Raw genomic sequence first — 23,132 nt, 5'->3', positions numbered from 1 at the left:
AAGCTGACAGGGGTAATCCCATCAGCAGACCAGCCTGCTTGCTTGCCTAAAGCCGTGTCCTGTCTTGTATTGAACCGCCACAACTGGCGCCCAAACGTGGGGCCCGCAGCACTCACCTCGCCCGGCAAGGGTTTCAGACGCGTCACTCATCCGCTTCGCGGATCCCGGTGAGTATTTTTCATTGTGGTAAGTATGGGAAGTTCCCTCTCTGCTTTGCAAGTGCAACACCGCTGTGAGCTACAGTATTTGTTGCGTAAGGCTCAGCATGACTGTCCCACTAGAGAGCTCACTCTCCTGCTACAGGAGGTGAGTGCCCAGTGCCCGTGGTACCCTGAAGCTGGAACCCTTAACTTAGCGGACTGGGAGCGGTTGGGCCAGACATTGCACGAGGAGCCTCGGGCGCCCGTGCAGGCTTTACATGCCTGGCACCTCTGCCGCGACGTGATACAGCGTGTCGCCTCGGACAGACCCTCCCTCGCGAGGTTGGTGATCTCGCCACCCCCGTCCGCTCCTGCAACCATCCCTCCCCCTGCTTCGCCCCCAGAGCCTCTATTACCACCGCCTCCCTGGCCTTCCCCACCGGAGCCGGTGTGTGATCACCCTCCCCCCGTGGGGCCCCCCGGAGGGTCATCCGCGTCTGCTCAGGGGCTTTCGCTGGTGCAATGAATGGTCCATGCAGCGAAGACTCGCTCAGATCTTACAGCGGAGGAGCTGGCTGATCTGGTCTCAGTTTGCCCGGTGACCTGGCAGAATGATGACCAGGGCAACCCCGTGGGCACCTGGACCACTTTGCCATACTCGGTGGTTAGAGAGGTAAAGAAAGCAATTTGTGAGTTTGGCCTGACTAGCACCTTTGTGCGTGGTCTCATTGAGGGGATAGGTACTGGGTACTCCCTAATCCCTGAGGATTGAAAAATGCTGCTGCGCATGATGTTATCACCCAGTCAGTATGTTATTTGGATTAGTGAGTATCGGCAGATGGCAGAACGCCAAGCTCAGGTACATAGAGAGCACGGTATCATTTATGAGCATTTGGCAGGGGAGGGCCCGTTTGCTACTATTGAGCTCAACTCCCTCAGGCCATCTTCCCCATTATTTCCACCTGTGCCCAGCATGCTTTCAAGAAGGTCCCGGATTCAGGCAAGCCTACCAAAAGCTTTGTCAGTATCCGTCAGGGTGCCTCAGAGTCCTTTTTGGATTTTACCAACAGATTGCATGAGGCTATCCTCCGACAGGTGGATAACACTGAGGCAGCTCACGAGCTCCTGTTAAAATTGGCAGTTGAAAATGCAAATGAGGATTGCCGCCATGCTCTCCAGGCAGCGCAAGCCTCTGGTATTTTAGAGCTCTCAGACATGCTGCGGGCGTGCCAGAACATCAGCACACAAGCCCACAAGGCTGGAGTTCTGGCTGCCGCCCTGAGAAAAACTGGGAAGGAGGGGAAGCGTTGTTACCGCTGTGGTAAGGAGGGTCATTTTCAGCGGGAGTGCCGCTCATCTAAGGCACCAGCCCGACCCTCCAAGAAGTGCCCCAAGTGTGAGAAAGGTTATCACTGGGCTAATCAGTGTCATAGTGGGTCGGGAAACTGCGCGACGGGTCCCCCCCGAACCCAGGGCCAAACGGGGGTGTTTCCCCCTCAGACAACCGCTCCTCTGCCTTAAAATCCATAGACTCTATGAGGGCGGCGACTGCTGGAAGTGCAGGGCTTGATTTGATCATGCAGGAGGACACTGACTTTCGGCTGCCAGGGGAGGTCTGTGCTATACCTACACAGGTGACGGGACCTCTCCCTGCCGGCTTTGTAGGTCTCGTTCTCCCTCGCTCACATGCTGGGAAACAGGGCTTTTTTTCTCATTCCAGGGGTCATTGATGCTGACTACACAGGCATTGTTAAGGTTCAGGTGTGGACTCATCTTCCACAGTCGCTCCCGCGTGGACAGTCAATTGCACAATTGATTTTAGTCCCCTATCAGGTGCCAGCTGCGGAGGATCGAGACCGGGGCGGAGGCGGCTTTGGATCGACGCTGGCTCAGTCGCCATCTCACAACACGTCCTCTCCACTTGTTGCTCTAACAATGTCGGTCCGCCCCTCGAAACCTCAGTTAACACTTTTCTTAAATGATGTTCCCTTTACAGGGCTGGTGGACACTGGAGCTGACGTTATGGTGATTCGTGATCTGGAGTGGCCGGTCAGTTGGCCAACAGTTCCTTCTAAGGAGTTGTGGGGGTTTGGGGGTAGTAAACCCGGGCGCCAAAGTTTGTCTTGGGTCACGGTCTCTAAACCGGGAGGCCGTGCCCTTGCTACAATCCGTCCTTTTGTGCTCCCTGTCCACCTCAATATTTGGGGCCGTGACTTGCTTACAAAGCTGGACACCACCCTCGATATTAATATCTAATGGCCCAAAACCCTCCCACACGCACCTTGCCCTCCGCATTACCCTTGGTGTGGCAATCCTTAGAGCCCGTATGGATTGACCAGTGGCCCCTCCCTCTAGAGAAGCTGAGAGCACTTCAGTCGCTGGTGCAGCAACATTTGCATGCACAGCGCTTGGAACGCTCCACTAGTCCCTGGAACACCCCGGTGCTCGTTATTAAGAAAAAATCGGGTGCATGGCGGCTGCTACACGATCTAAGGGAAATAAATAAACGCATCCAACCCATGGGCCCCTTGCAGTTTGGCTTACCGAACCTGAATTTAATTCCTCAAACCGACCAGCTTTGTGTGTTAGATTTAAAGGATTGTTTTTTCACTATTCCCCTTTGCCCACAAGACCGCGAAAAATTTGCATTTACGGTGCCACAATATAATAATCAGCGACCCTCTCACAGGTATCAATGGAAAGTCTTGCCCCAGGGAATGCAAAATAGTCCGACCTTGTGTCAGCTCTTTGTGGATCGGGCCCTCGCCCCTTTTCGTGCCCGGTACCCCACACTAAAGGTCTACCATTATATGGATGACATTTTGCTTAGTGGTCCCCAGGTTTCGGCAGAACAACTTGAATCTCTGTCCGAGATTCTCAGCCAAAATGGCCTATTAGTGGCACCAGAAAAAATCCAATGCTCTTACCCCTACCACTACCTCGGACATAAGGTTTTACAAACCTATGCTGCTCCGGTTCGTCCGGAATTAATTCTACCTCAACCCCTAACCCTTGTTAAATTACAACAAGTTTTGGGTCATTTAAATTGGATTCGGCCCTACTTTCGTCTCCCCACTTCAATGCTGCAGCCATTGTTCGAGCTCCTGCGTGGAGCCCGGGCACCGGGTGCAGTTATTGCCATCACTGAAAAGCATACTGCCTGCATTCGACAAATCAATGCAGCATTGAGTCAGCAGTTTGTGGACAGACTCCCAGAGGTCCGTCCCTTACGGTTGGTTCTTCTTGCCACCCCTCATACGCCAACTGCGGCTCTGTTTGTACCCCGTACAGACACAGCCGTCTCTATTATAGAGTGGCTGTACCTTTCATCCACCCCCCCTCGAAATATTTACCCGTATTTAGATGCCCTATCTGATCTTGTTCGTAAAGCCCGCCACTGTGCAGTGCAACTCACTGGCACTGATTTAGTTGCCATTGTGCTCCCCTTGTCCCGTACTGAATTTGACTCCTTGTGCCACACCTCCTTGGCCTGGCAGGTTGCTCTTTGTGATTATGTGGGAGAGATTTCTTACAATCCTCCAAAAGATCCTCGGTTGGTCATTACCCAAAAGGTGCCCCTAATTGTTCATCGTTTTAGCCGCTCTCAACCCATTGTTTCCGCTGTCGCTCTTTTTACTGATGGCTCTCCCCACCGAGGTGTAGTCACTTATCAGTTGGGTGACCCCCCTCGTTGGCATTCTCGTTTTACACTGCCTCAGCGTTCTGCACAGCATTCAGAATTGGCTACTGTTATTTTGGCCTTTCAACTTTTTGCTGATTGTCCCTTTAATTTAATTGTGGATACCCATTATGTTTATCAGGTAATTGATCATTTACCCCTTCCCCTCATTACCCCTCAGGTTGATGCGGACCTCCTTCGCCTGTTTTTGTCTTTGCAGCATCTTATTGCCACTCGTCATTTCCCTTACTTTGTTGCTCATATTCGCAGTCATAGCCGTCTGCCTGGGCCACTCACTGAGGGCAATGCATGCGCCGATCGCGCGTTGCGTGGTCAGGTAAATTCCCTTTTTTCTGACCCCATTGAAAGCCATGCCTTTTTTCATCAGTCTGCCTCTGTTTTAGCCCGCCAGTTTCACATTCCTGCTGATCACGCACGTTCCATTGTTCGTTCCTGCCCCCACTGTGCTGCTGCTGCCCCTACCTTTTCTTATGCCATTAACCCCAGAGGTACCGCAGCGAATCAGCTGTGGCAAATGGATGTCACTCACGTGCCACAATTCCGCCCCTATTTATTTTTACATGTTTCCATTGATACCTATTCGGGATTCCTCTGGGCAACCCCACAGCGTGGGGAAGCCACTCCTAAAGTTATTCACCATCTGCTAGCCTGTTTTGCTGTTATGGGTCACCCGAGCCAAATAAAAACAGATAATGCCCCAGCCTACTGCTCCACAGCCCTTTCCGCCTTTTGTGTCCAATGGGACGTCCGTCTCACACACGGGATCCCTTATAACTCCACAGGCCAAGCCATTGTTGAACGTGCAAATCGCACACTAAAAACCTTGCTTGACAAACAATTAAAACAAGGGGAGCTGCGTCTCCGAACCTTGGGAGACATTCAGCAACAATTGCATATCCTTTTGTTCACTTTAAATAACTTAACGCTAAATGCAGATCAGCAGACCCCCGCGGATCGGCATTTTCATAAATCCGAGGTGCTGGAAAGACCACGTGTCTATTACCGTCAGCTCCCTGATCCGCAATGGCTGGGCCCAGTACCTCTAATCACTTGGGGTCGGGGATATGCTGCTGTGTCTCTCCCGGCGGGACCATTGTGTGTGCGACCGGCACTGAAGCAGCATGGCGTGGCACCAGGGACTATCGAACCCCATACCAGACTTTCAGCTGACCCTGGAGGAGGGAGCGGTGCCTCCTGGGTCGACAACGAAGGGACGGAAACGGAAGAGGCGTAGTGTCCCAAGCCAGCCCGTGACATGGGGAGCAGTAAAAGCATTGGTCGCCGCGGCTCAACGACGGCTGGCAGCAAACCAACAGCCAGAGACTCCTGAGACTTTGTTTGCGGCAATTCTTGCCCAAATTACTGCTAATTCTGTATTGATTGTATGCCTTTTGTGCCTGCTATTTCCTGTAGGGGTTGGCTCGGGAGCGCTTTCTCCGTTACGAGCCCGAATGACATATAACCTATGGGAAAGATTGGCTTCAATAGCAAATGTTACCCACTTTTGTTTATCTAATTCTGTAGCAGCTGGAGAATTGTTGGGTAAATGCCTTATCCCAGTATGTCATCACCCTGAAGAAATAGGGAATGAGACGATGCTCGCTGCTTACGCGAATCTCTCTTCACAATACTCTGGTATGGCTAATTGGGGCCCGGCCAATTATACTTTGTCTCACACGGCCATATCCCTCCACACACCGTACCCGGCTGGGGCCAACAATGTCACCTGTGCACGTGTGGTTAACTGCACTAGTACAAGGGTGCCCTTGGGCTGTCGGCAAGTTTCTCAACCCTTTTTAAATTGTTCCCACGCCGTAAATGTTTCATACAATTATGGCCATATCATCCTACCATCAGGATGGTTTTTTACTTGCGGCTCACGCACCTTTAATTATATTCCTGCAAATTTAAGTGATGGCACCCTTTGCTGTCTTAGTAGAATGACACTTATATTGCCTTTTGCTGGTCAAAAACGTAGTAGAAGAAGTGTACCCCTTTCAGATGATTGCATTGCAGATGTTGAGCTTTTTAGTCGTGCTGAGTATACTGCTTTAGCGGCCTCTATTGTTGGGGTCCCCGCGCTTGCCATTTATACAGCCAGAACTTTAAATAACCTGGCATGCTTTGCGGCAAAGGCAATTAATACAACATCCCAGGCAATTGCCCTACTTAACGCAGAGCAACACGAATTAAGGGATGCAATTTTGGATAACAGAGCAGCCATTGATTTTTTGCTCCTGAAACACCATCTAGGCTGCTCCACGTTTCAGCACATGTGTTGCTTTAATTTAACTGATAATAGTCGCTCCATAGAAACTAGACTGGCTGAATTGGCCAATCTTACAGCACACATATGCCAAGATCTGGGGTTTGAGGGCTTTTGGAATTGGCTTACAGGATGGCTGCGACAACTTTTCGGTTATGCTGTGTTTGTAATTGTTGGGCTTATATTTTGCTGCTGCTGTATACAATGTATTCCCTCCTTGCTAAGGCTTTGCAGAGATCCGCCCTGGTAGGCTCCCCGAGTTATGTCCTTGTCTGTCCGGGAGTTGAATCACTTACAAAAGCAAATTGATGGCTACCATGAGATGGCCGAGCATAATAATAACAAAAGGGGGGATGAAGGGTTCATGTAGCGTTCATGCACCTGGAAACAGTCAGGGCACACCCTGACTGTTGTGTAGGAGCAATGCACACATTGCTCTGTTCTGTCCAAGGACATGGACCATGAAAACATGGACCATCTGAGAAGTCAAAATAAGAACATCAGCCGTGGGAAGCTTCCTCGGCCGAAGCTCAAGGCCTGAGAATAAAGATTGTAGTAGATAGAGGCTAGTAAATAGGAATATTAATCAAAGTCATATTATTTCCTTTGTTGATGCCTTTTGCGGTCGGTTGGGGTATGTGATGCGCAGGGGGGAGAGAAATAAAAGAGGTGGAAAAGCTGACAGGGGCAATCCCATCAGCAGACCAGCCTGCTTGCTTGCCTAAAGCCGTGTCCTGTCTTGTATTGAACCGCCACAGTTAAGTTTTGTGTTGAATTTCTATTACAGTTGCTTGCAAGAGTCCTGTAATTGTTTTCTGTATAATCTTGCAATGTAGTTTTTGTTCAATGGCTAGATAATCATATTAATAATTCAAAATAGGAGTTATTTAATGTTTCTCAAAAGCAACTTTGTTCATCCATTTATATGTCCTAAAAGAAAGTTTTATTTAGGTGTCTTGAATAATGCAGCAAGTCAGATTAGCTGCAGTTACTATATGGTTGTTTTTATATGTTTGTTTAATTTTATTTCAAACACACACAGTAAACTGGTGCATATGTAATGCCGACAGACCCTGGTCGTCTATCAGCGAGATCGAAGCTGGGGCCTCTGGAGCTAAATGCATGAGCCTCGACTGCATGAGCTAAAAGCTAACTTGCTGTTAGCTAAGATGGTAGAGCAGACTCACTTTATCTCTCTTTCTAAGTGGTCTCAGTGCCACTAGATGGGACAGAACATCATACTCAGAAAGTGTGTGGGTTACACATACACTTGTGCTTGTATTATCCATGAGAGTTAAGAAATCAAGGGGGTTTGAAGCTTTTGATTTAGTTTATCATATTGATGAATTATTTCTACAGGTACATTGTCCCTTAGGCAATGCAAATTAAATTTAAGCAACACTCCATTTTGCTAAAAAGCATATGTGGGGGGGGAACTAAGGAAAGTTTAGATTTTTTTGTTGTCTAACTAGACCTATAACCCACCCTCTCGCACCAAAAAGATCTGCATACAACATCTCATGAGCATTCCATAGTGTTTTTTTCGGGGGAGGGAGGGAGGACATGCATATACTTCATTTAGGATTTCTCTCATGCCTCAGTGACAACTATTAACTTATTTAGACCTGATCTTGGAGCCCTGAGCCACCCAAAACTCCTACTGATTTCTATGAGCTAAGCTGAAGCAAATGTCTTATTTCCTCTATGATTAAAAAGAGAACTTACGCTTTTTCTGATGTCAACCTGATGCTTTCAGCGAGGACTCAGTTAATTAAAATAGACTAAATTCTTCCCCTGGAATTTTTGATGCTACAGTTTCTAAATAAAGGTTTTTTTAATTCAGTGTCACCTCAAAACTGAGAAAAGTGCTTATATAGACAAATAGAGGCAACATTTGTCTTGAACTCCATGATGGTAGCTTCTAGGCAGTGCCTCTTGATAGGCACAATACACAAGGATCAACCCTGGGGGGAGTGAAACAAAAGGCACTTTTGTGCTGCAGATGCTGATACAGACCCTGATGTAAGTTAGAGTAGCCCCAGAGGCTGCTCCAACTTATGGCTGCTTTTCCATGGCTGCCTATGGGCTATACAGCAACCCAGAATCTGTATAATATAGAGCACCATGATCATACCTCTTTTTATCACCAGTCCTGGCATAAGCATGTGCCCTACACTGGGGCATGTGAGGGGGCCTGCTTATGCTAGCTCTATGCTGCTCCTCAACTGGGGAAAATTCTCCCCCCAGCTTATTGTGGACTCTTTATGCCACTGATGATGCAGCAGATGGAGGCCAGAATGGGGACAAGGATCAGCCCCTGACTCTTGTTTATGTCTACAAACAATAATACATAATATAAAAGCTATCATAAATGTTGCCAGTGCTTTCCTCCGTAAGCTTCTTTCTTTTCAAGTATTTTTAATTCCCTCATTCTTACCACCAGAAAAACCTCCACCCTTTTTTGTGGGGCGGGGTGGAGAGGGTGTAAAACTTTATTACTCTATGTTAGCAAAAACATAAGATTCATAGACAAATATTTGGATCATTATTTTACTTTGATGGATCCCTATATATTTCCAGTTCAAGAACCAATTGTGAAAATTAGTTTCAAAGCCCCTTGGGAGTTCCCAGGTTTTGAATTATGCCTTTGGCCTACACTAGTTATCTTAAATGCACCAAGACAATAAAATTGCAAATTGAAGAGCAAATATGCTAAGAGTGAATAATGTAAAATGACAGCTGTCCTACCATTCACTACTGCACCTTGAAGTTGTCTGTATGTTATACAAGACTTTATGAAGTCAAAACCAAAAATCATCTCCACCACTGCTCCTGGTGCTTGCTCTCTCTCTGCTTCTTAACCGTAACATATCCATGATACTACGAGCATATATGTCTCGCAAATTAACATTGATATTTGAGTCAGTGGATGTGTTCTTTGTGAGCTTCTTTAAAGCTTCACGCTGTCGAAGAGCAGCCTCCTTTATCTTCAGCGTAAAATAACAAGCAGAAAAACGGTCATTTATTATAGCTATAGGCAAAGCCAAGACCAATATTCCCGATAATATACACATAAAGGCCACTACCTTGCCAGTGGTAGTGTCTGGTCTAATGTCGCCATAACCAACGGTTGTCATGGAAGTTGTTGCCCACCACCATGCACAGGGCACACTTGTGAAAGTTGTGCCAGGGACACCTTGTTCAACAAAATACTCCACCGTGGAAAATATAGATATTCCCACAGAGAGAAAAAGCAGCAGCAGGCCAACCTCCTCGTAGCATTGTGCAATAGTCATCCCAAGAGATCGCAAGCCTGGAACACAAGAAATGCTGTCAGTATCTTAATCCACGTAACTGTCTTCACACCTCTGTTAAGAAGCACTTGTTCTGAAAGCTAGACACTTTGTGTTTTATGTTTCTGCCTCAGGAATGCCTTTATGAGAAGGCAATGCTGTTTGGAGAACCAATGGGAAAACATGATTATTCAAGAAATAAAACACAGAGGTCTCTGATTTATGGTCCCTATTTTGAAATAAATAAAAAAAAGATATTGACATCCAGTATATAGATGAATAAGGGGCTGATCTTGAATCATATTAGAGTGAGGGGGAAGATGGGCAAAGACAGGAGTGGGAGATACACATCTCATGCCTTCCTCTCTTATGCTGGTTACTGCCAGCTCTGCCAGGTACATCCCTTCAGTTACAATGTTGTAGGAGTAACTTGTTATAAGGGAAATGATCCATTCAACTTGGGGGACTGGGATCTAGGCATAAGGAGATCACCTTTGTCCAACTTTACAAACCCCTTAGCCTCACTTGCACCCCTATTCAAAAGCTGGGTAGGTAGGGGAAGGGAGCATGAGTGTGCAGAGACTTGCACAGGACAAAGACAAGTGTGCACGTGTGGTAGCTCTTTGCCCCCCCCCCAGGGTATGCAGTGCCCCTTGGCTGGCCAGTGCAGGGGTGAAAAAGCAAATACAATAACAGTGCAAAGGAAGAAATGCCACATGCACACAAATTAAAAACAAAATATATCCACAAAACAAGGCATCCTCTAAAGCCAGTTATGATAACTTGGATCTCTGTATTATATCTTCTTGATCACTGAGGATGTTATGAATTCTGACAAAGTGTTTCTCCCACTAATTTTTTAAATAATGAATATTGTTTTTATTTTTGAAGGGGAGAAATGCAATGCTTATAAATTACCCCCACTGAGCTCCAACTAAACCAAATAATGTTGGAAACTAAGGTTGAACTCATGCATTTTTGCATGTCTCAGACAGCCATTGGAGTCTCTGGGACGTTGAGACATAAATGTGTTTAAGATTTCTTGTTGCTTTTGGGCCAATCTTTGTTTGCCAGTGCACACACAAAGCCGTTGGGTTGGTACATGCACCTCAGAGAGTGCAATTGGGCTCTTTGGTTTTTGGAGAATTTTTCTTTTCCTCCACTCTACCTAGAGGTGAGACTGATACTGGAATACTGTACATAGTTCTGGTGTCCATATTCTAAAAAAAAGATGTTGAAAAATTGGAGAGGATGGAGAAATAAGCCACTAAAATTATCTGAGGGCTGGAAAAAATGCCTTACAGACGTAAAGAGCTCAACCTGTTTCATTTAGCAAGTGGTGACTTGATTGCAATGTATAAGTATCTTTGTAGGGAGCAAACACTAGGTACTAAATGGCTTTTTAATTGGCAGAGAAAGGCATAAGAAGAACCAGTGGCTGCAAGTCAAAGCCAGACAACTTCAAACTGGAAAGAAGGCACACATTTTTACAGTGAGGGTGATTAGTTATTGGACAAAACTATGAAGGGAAGTGGTAGATTCTTCATCTCTTGATGTCTTCAGTCCAAGGACGGATGCGTTTCTGGAAGATATGCTTTAGCCAAACACAAGTTATAGGGCACACAATAAGCATGTTCTCAGTGATCAGTGGGTGTCAGTGGCTGTGCAGGTTTTTTAATTTCTTACCATATGAAAGCAATTCTTTTCAAATGATTTCTATGGCCAAGGCAAACCATGGTTGCTCCAGCACAAGCACACTGAGGTTTAGCAGAAAGGCCATAGGGAGTCTCGCTTTCCTCTTGTGTGGAGGGCTGCAGTAACTTCTCTGTAGGTGCTGGGGAGTGCAGGGAGTGAGTCTTGGTAGCACTGCCAGTAGCACAAGGGGTGCCAGTAACGGTGAGTCTCAGTGAGGCAGAGCAGTGGCCCTGGCCCTATGTGCCACTAGGGCTGTGCCGGGGAAGTGCTAGGTCGAACAGATATATCAAATCTAACTGCTCAGCCCACACAGCCTGCTTTATGTCCCCTTTATGACCACATCCCTTCCCTTCCCCCCCTTCCCTCGGCCTTTGCAGAGGCATAGTTTTGTGTCCTATATGTCTTTATCATCCCCACCCACAGGAATCGTTTGGATCTGCCATTTCTTCACAAAATGTGCAGAGTATAGTGAGCATTCCTCAGTCACACCCCACTACGCACAGCAGGGCTACCCCGGCCCTTCCCCCAACCTGCCCCGCCCTCATCCACTCCCCTGGAGTGGATCCCAAATTCAGTATCCCAAGGATGATGCCATACAGGTAGGTGACTTGACTTCTAGGTGGGAGGGAGAGATGTGATTATGGATGATCCCCTCTGTGTGCAGAACTTTCCATATTAATGACTATGTTTATGTATACGTTAGAATCAAAATGAAAAACCCTCACCATTTTGTCATCTTTAACTAACAGGAAGCAGGCTCCAGATCTGTATAGTGTATATTTCCATTCTGATTTACTAGGTTTATCTTAACAGTCTGCTCTGCCAGAAGACGAGAACTGTTTCCGACAACATTCAAATTATAGTGAGCTGCAGTTTTTGATTTACTGCTCTGAGCCTGGGTGACTGGTAAAACTTAAATATCAAAAACTATACAATTAACACCACGGCATTTAAGCTGTTTTGAGCTGCTTACATGTGTAGTTAAGTGGCATCTAATTCTGTATGATAAAGAAATGGACTACTATTTTCAGTTTTAATGGTGAAGTGATACTTCAATCTCAGACTAGGAGAGTTATGAGGTTTTGATAAGATTAATTCAACTTGTTCCTTTCTATGACAAGAAATCACTAAATTCTATATGGGAGAGAGACAGGTGATGCTAAACCAATAGGATAACAATTTCCTGAATGGTTTTTAAATAAACATATGAAAGACAGAAAGGTGTGACCCCAAAATTCAAAGTGAAGTTCTCTAATGTCAACAATCGTCATTACAAACCTGGGGAATTGCCACTAGGAGCTGTCATAGGGTCTGCTACACTTCGACCTGCAGGTGTCGTTCCATTCCCATGCTATCTCTGCTAGCTAGTGCACTAAAATTGCAGTGGCAGAAGTGGGGGACTAGCCACCTTGAGTGTGTACCTAGTGTTTTTGACCAACAGGTCATTTCCTTCTATCCCTTCTATGCAGATTCAGTTTTATTACTGTGGCAACAGCACCCTGGATAATCTGTAAGGGTTACTATGTGTCTGTACATTTAACTTGCTTGGTTAATTTCTTTTGACCTCTTATGGCCTGTAAAATGCTAAAACCAACACTGTGTTAAATCCATGAGCTAAAGGTACCTGTGGAATGTCTGCCCAGCTTCAGCATACGCAGAGCTCTGAGCAGCCTCAGCACCTGGACGATGCGCCCCACATTCTCCAGCTCTTGAGAGCTCTCCCCACCGCACATGCTCTCCACCAGCAGGGTGATGTAGAAGGGTAAAATGGCCAGCAGGTCGATGATGTTCGCCACGCTCCTCAGGAAGCTCCACCGATCCCGTGTGCACAGGAGCCGCAGGGCAAACTCCGCTGTGAACCAGACAATGCACACATACTCCAGGGCGTCCAGTAGTGGGGGCGCCAACCAGCTCAGCTCCACAGAAATCAAGGCCATGTTGGCAATGGACACGACAACAAAGGCCATAGAGAGGGTGCCAAAAGTCCTGGCAGCTACAGAAGAGCGAGGCTTCTCCAGCATCTCCCAGAGCCTCTGCCTGACATTGGGACAGAGACTCCCAGAGAAATCCTCTTCCTCATCCTGGGCATCCAGCTCTTCTGCATCTTTCTTGATATCCAAGGCTTCACTCAGTTCCTTCCTCCTGAAGTACCTGCGCAGGGAATCCAACCCAAAATATAAACCTTGAATAACAATTTTTGCACTATTATGGAAACTGCCTTTCACATGAAAAAACCCTGCAACCAGAGTAAATCTTCTTAAAGGGAATTTGATAACGTCCTGATACAGCAAAGGACATAAGCTCATCCTTAACTTCAAGCACGTGATAAAGTGCTTTGTTGAGTTAGGGCCATAGAGCACATCCACACAGCCATTATGTTCCTGTGGTGCTCATTCATATCAGTGAGAGCTTTGAATGCGCCAAGATCAGGCCTACAGTTTGGGAAATTATGCCAGAACAAAGATATAAATATGTGCTTGGTACCACATAGCTTTAGATATGTGAGTGTTCTCTTCCCCTCCCTCCCTCTCCCCTATATATATATATATATATATACACACAGGGGGAAAGAGAGAGAGAGAGAGAGAGAGAGAGAGAGAGATTGGACATGATAACAGTTTTCAAGTACATAAAAGGTTGTTACAAGGAGGAGGGAGAAAAATTGTTCTCCTTAACGTCTGAGAAAAGGCAAGAAGCAATGGGCTTAAATTGCAGCAAGGGTGATTTAGGTTGCCCATTAGGAAAACACTTCCTAATTGTTAGAGTGGTTAAGCACTGGAATAAGTTGCCTAGGGAGGTGTGGAATCTCCGTCATTGGAGGTTTTTAAGAGCAGGTTAGACAAACACCTGTCAGGGATGGTCTAGATAATACTTAGTCCTGCCATGCGTGCAGGGGACTGGACTAAATCACCTCTCGAGGTCCCTTCCAGTACTATGATTCTATGATTCTACTCTTAACGTCAGTGAGACTAACTGTGAGAGTAGGGGATGCTCATGTAAGGCTGGCAGAATCAGGCCCTATGTTTCTAAACCATCTTGTCATTTTTACTAATAATATTTTACTTATTTTTTATTACATTGCTTACAGTTACAATGCTTAGAAGGGCGGTATATAATCCTTTATACAAAGGTTTGTCCCAAACCTACCATTAGCTCAAGAACGTATTTTATTATACCTGTTATTTGCACCTTATTTAAACACTTAGGTCCTGATTCAGCAAAGCAATTAACCATCTTTACTGAGTAGTTACTATGGATTTTAAGCATGTGCTAAATGCTTTGCTGAATCAAGGCCATATTTATGGAACATTTTCTTCAAACAAGGAGATTACCAAGAAACATGAGACAATCCTTCTTTTCATATATACATGCTGGTAGTCAGTACATTTATTGATTGCTGTTGATAGTGAAGCCTCATACCAAGGGATGTGGTGGATTTTCATCAGTCTTTAAATCAAGGTTGGAAGGCTTTCTAAAAATATGCTCTAGCTCAGACACAGGATAAGAGCATGATTCAGGAATTACTAGATGTGATTCTATGGCCTGTGTTATGCAGGTCAGACCATAATGATCCTTTCTGGCCTGAAAATCTATTAAAAAAATCAGTGAAATTGAATAGCACCTTGAAGCCATTCTGGAATAGATACTGTTGGACTGGCAGTGCAGGTGTGCACTGGTTTTTGTATCGCATTCATCTGATTACAATGATTTTAAGGTAAGCATTTTGGATTTTTTATATATCATTTTTAGAACACCCCACACTTCAATATTAACAAATAAACCAGGAACCAAAATTAACCACAACCAATAGAATTAAAAGAATAAAAATATCCTAGCACAAACGTCACAGATGTCCATCTTCTCTGCCTTCTCCTTGTCCCTATTTAACATTTTCATCTGCTGTCACTTCTGCCTCAGCCTGTCCCCCCCAGTGATTTCCTTCTGCCTCTTCCTCCTCCCACCCAGAACTCCCAGTGCTACCCTGTCCCTTTAGAGGAAGTCGATGCAGCATTTGCCCAGCCACTGTTCCAATACTGAATCTCATCATCCTGCCCCCAGTGCCAACCTGCCCTCTAGTAAGAGTCATCACTGACCTCTTCTAACCTTTTCCCTCCCCCGTCCAATATCCACTTGTCCATGTAGTGGGAGTTGGTGCTGAGTTTGTGCAGCTCAGCTCCTTCCCCAGCACCCATCTACCCCTGTAAGAACAGCTGATGCTGAATTCCTCCAACCCACACTGCTGGATCTCTTCCCTTCACAACCCAGGGCCTGCCTGTCTCTGCAGCAGGAGTTGATAGTGAGAGCATCCAGCCCACATTATTATTTTCCTCCTTTTCCCAGTGCTCACCTGTCTCTGCAGCAGGAGTCAATGCTGAGCTCGTCCAGACCCCAGTACTGGATCTCCTGCAGGAAGGAGAGGGCGCACAGCTGCTCCATCACATGCAACCTTCCTGTCTGGTAATAATTCAGGATGTAGCGAAATGCCTGTGAGCTCCGGTCGAAAAAATACTCGTTCTCCACCAGGTTGGCATCGTCGCAGAGCTCCAGGAGGCTAGAGGCTACATCCCGGGCAGCGGACACCACCATGGCCAGCTTGCCGAGCCGGGTGTCTGGGTAGCAAGACAGAGTTTGCTGGGACAGTACGAAGCGGCTGCCTCCCACATTGATGGTGAAACAGTCTAAGGTGGGGTCAACTTTCTGCAGCAAGGGCCCCTGCTCCTCCTCACTGCAGAAGACGCTGGACTCTAGGGAACCCAGCGATGTGCTGTCCCCTGGCTCCTGTCCGGTTGTCTGGGAAGAAAGGGACATGCAGCAGGGAGGCGACTTCATCCTGCAGCTGCCAGTAGCAGCCCACGGTCTCCTATGTTAAAAGACACAGCAAAGGTGAATAGAAGACAGCCCAGTTGAGGGAAATGGGCCAACCTAGTTTTTAAGTGTATTTCTTTCATATAATTTCCTTACAGATTCAAGGGGACATTCCTGCCCCCACTTGCTCAGAGCAAAGCGTCCATCTCAGATAGAGCTCAAAAAAGAGACTGAAGTAGCCAAGCAGGATATACATCTGGTTAATAACAAATAATAATGATCCCTGAAATATGTTTACCTTGCATTGGTTTCACACCAATTGGAATTTGATTGATCATTAAGGGCTTGATCCAAATCCCATTAAAGTCAATGGAAAAACTCCCATTGACTTGAAAGGGCTGTAGATATGTCCTAAAATTTTAAAATTACATTGCCTAAAGGGTCATGTTTCATGCTAAGATTTATTTATTACCATAATGAGACATCAAGGTAAGATCCAGTTGCTTTGAAATTTGGGATTGTAACTATATGTGCCTTCTTTGCAACTATCCAGGGGAGTATTGTCTTTAGCATTTTAGCATCATCATCATCACCTGTCTCTCAGACAACATTTGATGAGTCATAAAAGAAAGAAAGAAAAAAAAAAGGGCAAATTAAGCATACCGCAACCCAGTAACTCATACACTTTATCCAGCACCATAGCACCTCTCCCATACAGAACTGGAGATGTTAGCCTTCTGCTTTTCTGAGGTAAAGAGCTGGATGCCAACTATATGGAAACAACTCCACAGAGACTTTAGAGAGGAGGAGAAAGTTGTGCATGTTTTGTACTTAAGAATGACCATTAACCAAGGCTACATACGAAATAACCATTCTCTAAAATATCTGCATGCACCAGCTGGCCATCAAAGCTGCCCCTCTGTTTGCACTCGGTAGCAATAATAGACCTACTTAAAAAGTTAAGCAGCTGGAATGGCTAAAAGTCTAACGGGGTCGGTTAAAATTCCCCCGAAGTATCACAATTTCATCCTTATCATAATTTGTTACTTGCGATACAAGGGTTTTGAAAAGCCCAGGACCGCGCACGAACGCCTGTTGAACACGAGCCCGCTGCAAAGTTTTAAAAGCGGGCTTGCATCTGACTGAGACCTTGTCAAATCCATAGACATGCACGAGAGCATTCGCTGATGCGCCGCTGTCCCGGGGCTGGCGGGCAAGAGCCGGAGGGTTGTTCAAGGGAGGCAGAGCGAGAAACTCTTCTGCTCAGCGGCTCCTTCCCGAGCGCCCGGCGAGCTCGGCGGCGCGATGCTGGGCATAGAGAGCCCGAGCCAGCTGTGCCTTACCTGCCCGGCCGCCTCGCTCCGCATCTGGGCTGCTGATGCTGCTGCTGCTGGCGGCTCCTCCCCACGAGTGGCTCCCCCGGCCGGGAGCGGGGCGCGGCGGCTCCGGCAGGGCTGCTCGCTGCCCGCCCGCGCCTCGCCACAGCCCCGCGAGCTCAGCTCCCGGGAGCGCCAGACCCGCGTTCCGGGTCATGTGCTGTGGGGAACTGGGGGGGGGCGGAATTCCACCGCCGCCGCCGGCCCCGCGGCTGGGGACCCGCGGGCTCCGTGTGAACCGGCCGGGCGCCGCCTGCACGGGGCAGAGTGGGGGAGCTGCGTGTCACCTCCCCGCGAACCCCCACGGGCACTGCCCTAGAACCCCCTGCCCCCTAACCCCCACGGGCACTGCCCTAGAGCCCCCTGCCCCCTAACCCCCACGGGCACTGCCCTAGAGCCCCCTCCCCCCTAACCCCCACGGGCGCTGCCCTAGAGCCCCCTCCCCCCTAACCCCAACGGGCGCTGCCCTAGAGCGCCCTGCCCCCTAACCCCCACGGGCACTGCCCTAGAACCCCCTGCCCCCTAACCCCTGGCGCTGCCCTAGAGCCCCCTCCCCGCGAACCCCCACTGGCGCTGCCCTAGAGCCCCCTGCCCCCTAACCCCCACGGGCACTGCCCTAGAGCCCCCTCCCTGCTAACCCCCACGGGCACTGCCGTAGAGCCCCCTGCCCCCTAACCGTCACGGGCACTGCCCTAGAGCCCCCTGCCCCCTAACCCCCTGGCGCTGCCCTAGAGCCCCCTGCCCCCTAACCCCCACGGGCACTGCCCTAGAGCCCCCTGCCCCCTAACCCCCACGGGCACTGCCCTAGAGCCCCCTCCCCGCGAACCCCCACGGGCACTGCCCTAGAGCCCCCTCCCCGCGAACCCCCACGAGCACTGCCCTAGAGCCCCCTCCCCCCTAACCCCCACGGGCGCTGCCCTAGAGCCCCCTGCCCCCTAACCCCCACGAGCGCTGCGCTAGAGCCCACTCTCCCCTAACCCTCACGGGCGCTGCCCTAGAGCCCCCTGCCCCCTAACCCCCACGGGCGCTGCCCTAGAGCCCCCTGCCCCCTAACCCCCACGAGCACTGCCCAAGAGCCCCCTCCCCGCGAACCCCCACGGGCACTGCCCTACAGCCCCCTCCCCGCTAACCCCCACGGGCACTGCCCTAGAGCCCCCTCCCCCCTAACCCCCACAGGCACTACCCTAGAGCTCCCTCCCCCCTAACCCCCACGGGCACTGCCCTAGAGCCCCCTCCCCGCGAACCCCCACGGGCACTGCCCTAGAGCCCCCTGTCCCCTAACCCCCTGGCGCTGCCCTAGAGCCCCCTCCCCGCGAACCCCACGGGCACTGCCCTAGAGCCCCCTCCCCGCTAACCCCCACGGGCACTGCCCTACAGCCCCCTCCCCGCTAACCCCCATGGGCACTGCCCTAGAGCCCCCTCCCCCCTAACCCCCACGGGCACTGCCCTAGAGCCCCCTCCCCGCGAACCCCCACGGGCACTGCCCTAGAGCCCCCTCCCCCCTAACCCCCACGGGCACTGCCCTAGAGCCCCCTTCCCACTAAACCCCACGGGCGCTGCCCTAGAGCCCCCTCCCCCCTAACCCCCACGGGCACTGCCCTAGAGCCCCCTCCCCGCTAAACCCCATGGGCGCTGCCCTAGAGCCCCCTCCCCCCTAACCCCCACGGGCACTGCCCTAGAGCCCCCTGCCCCCTAACCCCCACGGGCACTGCCCTAGAGCCCCCTCCCGCCTAACCCCCATGGGCACTGCCCTAGAGCCCCCTCCCCGCGAACCCCCACGAGCACTGCCCTAGAGCCCCCTCCCCCCTAACCCCCACGGGCGCTACCCTAGAGCCCCCTCCCCGCTAACCCCCACGGGCGCTGCGCTAGAGCCCCCTCTCCCCTAACCCTCACGGGCGCTGCCCTAGAGCCCCCTGCCCCCTAACCCCCACGGGCGCTGCCCTAGAGCCCCCTGCCCCCTAACCCCCACGAGCACTGCCCAAGAGCCCCCTCCCCGCGAACCCCCACGGGCACTGCCCTACAGCCCCCTCCCCGCTAACCCCCACGGGCACTGCCCTAGAGCCCCCTCCCCCCTAACCCCCACAGGCACTACCCTAGAGCTCCCTCCCCCCTAACCCCCACGGGCACTGCCCTAGAGCCCCCTCCCCGCGAACCCCCACGGGCACTGCCCTAGAGCCCCCTGTCCCCTAACCCCCTGGCGCTGCCCTAGAGCCCCCTCCCCGCGAACCCCACGGGCACTGCCCTAGAGCCCCCTCCCCGCTAACCCCCACGGGCACTGCCCTACAGCCCCCTCCCCGCTAACCCCCATGGGCACTGCCCTAGAGCCCCCTCCCCCCTAACCCCCACGGGCACTGCCCTAGAGCCCCCTCCCCGCGAACCCCCACGGGCACTGCCCTAGAGCCCCCTCCCCCCTAACCCCCACGGGCACTGCCCTAGAGCCCCCTTCCCGCTAAACCCCACGGGCGCTGCCCTAGAGCCCCCTCCCCCCTAACCCCCACGGGCACTGCCCTAGAGCCCCCTCCCCGCTAAACCCCATGGGCGCTGCCCTAGAGCCCCCTCCCCCCTAACTCCCACGGGCGCTGCCCTAGAGCCCCCTGCCCCCTAACCCCCACGGGCGCTGCCCTAGAGCCCCCTCCCCGCTAACCCGCACGGGCGCTGCCCTAGAGCCCCCTCCCCCCTAACCCCCACGGGCACTGCCCTAGAGCCCCCTGCCCCCTAACCCCCACGGGCACTGCCCTAGAGCCCCCTCCCCCCTAACCCCCACGGGCACTGCCCTAGAGCCCCCTCCCCGCGAACCCCCACGGGCACTGCCCTAGAGCCCCCTCCCCCCTAACCCCCACGGGCACTGCCCTAGAGCCCCCTTCCCGCTAAACCCCACGGGCGCTGCCCTAGAGCCCCCTCCCCCCTAACCCCCACGGGCACTGCCCTAGAGCCCCCTCCCCGCTAAACCCCATGGGCGCTGCCCTAGAGCCCCCTCCCCCCTAACTCCCACGGGCGCTGCCCTAGAGCCCCCTGCCCCCTAACCCCCACGGGCGCTGCCCTAGAGCCCCCTCCCCGCTAACCCGCACGGGCGCTGCCCTAGAGCCCCCTCCCCCCTAACCCCCACGGGCACTGCCCTAGAGCCCCCTGCCCCCTAACCCCCACGGGCACTGCCCTAGAGCCCCCTCCCGCCTAACCCCCATGGGCACTGCCCTAGAGCCCCCTCCCCGCGAACCCCCACGAGCACTGCCCTAGAGCCCCCTCCCCCCTAACCCCCACGGGCGCTGCCCTAGAGCCCCCTCCCCGCTAACCCCCACGGGCGCTGCGCTAGAGCCCCCTCTCCCCTAACCCTCACGGGCGCTGCCCTAGAGCCCCCTCCCCCCTAACCCCCACGGGCGCTGCCCTAGAGCCCCCTGCCCCCTAACCCCCTGGCACTGCCCTAGAGCCCCCTGCCCCCTAACCCCCACGGGCACTGCCCTAGAGCCCCCTCCCGCCTAACCCCCACGGGCACTGCCCTAGAGCCCCCTCCCCGCGAACCCCCACGAGCACTGCCTAGAGCCCCCTCCCCCCTAACCCCCACGGGCGCTGCCCTAGAGCCCCCTCCCCGCTAACCCCCACGGGCGCTGCGCTAGAGCCCCCTCTCCCCTAACCCTCACGGGCGCTGCCCTAGAGCGCCCTGCCCCCTAACCCCCACGGGCACTGCCCTAGAGCCCCCTCCCCCCTAACCTCCATGGGCACTGCCCTAGAGCCCCCTGCCCCCTAACCCCACGGGCACTGCCCTAGAGCCCCCTGCCCCCTAACCCCCTGGCGCTGCCCTAGAGCCCCCTCCCGCCTAACCCCCACGGGTACTGCCCTAGAGCCCCCTCCCCGCGAACCCCCACGAGCACTGCCCTAGAGCCCCCTCCCCGCGAACCCCCACGGGCACTGCCCTACAGCCCCCTCCCCGCTAACCCCCACGGGCACTGCCCTAGAGCCCCCTCCCCGCGAACCCCCACAGGCACTACCCTAGAGCTCCCTCCCCCCTAACCCCCACGGGCACTGCCCTAGAGCCCCCTCCCCGCGAACCCCCACGGGCACTGCCCTAGAGCCACCTGTCCCCTAACCCCCTGGCGCTGCCCTAGAGCCCCCTCCCCGCGAACCCCACGGGCACTGCCCTAGAGCCCCCTCCCCGCTAACCCCCACGGGCACTGCCCTACAGCCCCCTCCCCGCTAACCCCCACGGGCACTGCCCTAGAGCCCCCTCCCCCCTAACCCCCACGGGCACCTTGCCCTAGAGCCCCCTCCCCGCGAACCCCCACGGGCACTGCCCTAGAGCCCCCTCCCCCCTAACCCCGACGGGCACTGCCCTAGAGCCCCCTCCCCGCTAAACCCCACGGGCGCTGCCCTAGAGCCCCCTCCCCCCTAACCCCCACGGGCACTGCCCTAGAGCCCCCTCCCCGCTAAACCCCATGGGCGCTGCCCTAGAGCCCCCTCCCCCCTAACTCCCACGGGCGCTGCCCTAGAGCCCCCTGCCCCCTAACCCCCACGGGCGCTGCCCTAGAGCCCCCTCCCCGCTAACCCGCACGGGCGCTGCCCTAGAGCCCCCTGCCCCCTAACCCCCACGGGCACTGCCCTAGAGCCCCCTCCCCCCTAACCCCCACGGGCACTGCCCTAGAGCCCCCTGCCCCCTAACCCCACGGGCACTGCCCTACAGCCCCCTGCCCCCTAACCCCCTGGCGCTGCCCTAGAGCCCCCTGCCCCCTAACCCCCACGGGCACTGCCCTAGAGCCCCCTCCCCGCTAACCCCCACAAGCACTGCCCTAGAGCCCCCTCCCCGCGAACCCCCACGGGCACTGCCCTACAGCCCCCTCCCCACTAACCCCCACGGGCACTGCCCTAGAGCCCCCTCCCCCCTAACCCCCACAGGCACTACCCTAGAGCTCCCTCCCCCCTAACTCCCACGGGCACTGCCCTAGAGCCCCCTCCCCGCTAACCCCCACGGGCACTGCCCTAGAGCCCCCTGTCCCCTAACCCCCTGGCGCTGCCCTAGAGCCCCCTCCCCGCGAACCCCCACGGGCACTGCCCTAGAGCCTCCTCCCCGCTAACCCCCACGGGCACTGCCCTAGAGCCCCCTCTCCGCGAACCCCCACGGGCACTGCCCTAGAGCCCCCTGCCCCCTAACCCGCACGGGCACTGCCCTAGAGCCCCCTCCCCGCTAAACCCCATGGGCGCTGCCCTAGAGCCCCCTCCCCCCTAACCTCCATGGGCGCTGCCCTAGAGCCCCCTCCCCCCTAACCCCCACGGGCACTGCCCTAGAGCCCCCTCCCCGCGAACCCCCACGGGCACTGCCCTAGAGCCCCCTCCCCGCTAAACCCCACGGGCGCTGCCCTCGAGCCCCCTCCCCCCTAACCCCCACGGGCGCTGCCCTAGAGCCCCCTGCCCCCTAACCCCCACGGGCGCTGCCCTAGAGCCCCCTCCCCGCTAACCTCCACGGGCACTGCCCTAGGGCCCCTCCCCCCTAACCCCCACGGGAACTGCCCTACAGCCCCCTCCCCCCTAACCCCACGGGCACTGCCCTAGAGCCCCCTGCCCCCTAACCCCCACGGGCACTGCCCTACAGCCCCCTCCCCTGTAACCCCCACGGGCACTGCCCTAGAGCCCCCTCCCCCCTAACCCCCACGGGCACTGCCCTAGAGCCCCCTGCCCCCTAACCCCCACGGGCACTGCCCTAGAGCCCCCTCCCCCCTAACTCCCACGGGCACTGCCCTAGAGCCCACTCCCCCCTAACCCCCACGGGCACTGCCTTAGAGCCCCCTGCCCCCTAACCCCCACGGGCACTGCCCTAGAGCCCCCTCTCCCCTAAACCCCACGGGCACTGCCCTACAGCCCCCTCCCCCC

The 23,132-nt window shown here is 53.2% G+C and overlaps 1 protein-coding gene across 1 annotated transcript; it reads right to left on the bottom strand.

Annotated features, from left to right (window-relative positions):
* Positions 1–8,724: 8,724 nt before the first annotated feature.
* On the bottom strand, positions 8,725–15,931 carry KCNV1 (potassium voltage-gated channel modifier subfamily V member 1). Its single transcript, XM_073329350.2, has 3 exons — positions 15,443–15,931; positions 12,719–13,245; positions 8,725–9,419 (listed from the first exon to the last, which is right to left on the bottom strand). Exons 1-3 carry the CDS (start codon positions 15,922–15,924, stop codon positions 8,908–8,910), a joined length of 1,521 nt encoding a protein of 506 aa, XP_073185451.2. The 5' UTR covers positions 15,925–15,931; the 3' UTR covers positions 8,725–8,907.
* Between the last annotated feature and the right edge of the window lie 7,201 nt (positions 15,932–23,132).

The sequence above is a fragment of the Lepidochelys kempii genome, chromosome 2 (assembly GCF_965140285.1).
Source record: "Lepidochelys kempii isolate rLepKem1 chromosome 2, rLepKem1.hap1, whole genome shotgun sequence".
Classification (NCBI taxonomy): Eukaryota; Metazoa; Chordata; order Testudines; family Cheloniidae; genus Lepidochelys; species Lepidochelys kempii.
The sequence above is the reverse complement of the archived record's forward strand: the minus strand, read 5'-3'. Positions and strand labels throughout refer to the sequence as shown.

What these genes read in the sequence shown, in the direction of transcription:
- KCNV1 (XM_073329350.2), bottom strand. Translation starts at nt 15,924, where the DNA reads ATGAAGTCGCCTCCCTGCTGCATGTCCCTTTCTTCCCAGACAACCGGA. An exon ending in GACTCCTGCTGCAGAGACAG is followed by an intron (nt 13,246 to 15,442) that starts GTGAGCACTGGG and finishes TTCCCTGCGCAG; the next exon opens with GTACTTCAGGAGGAAGGAAC. An exon ending in GCTGGGCAGACATTCCACAG is followed by an intron (nt 9,420 to 12,718) that starts GTACCTTTAGCT and finishes CTTGTGTTCCAG; the next exon opens with GCTTGCGATCTCTTGGGATG.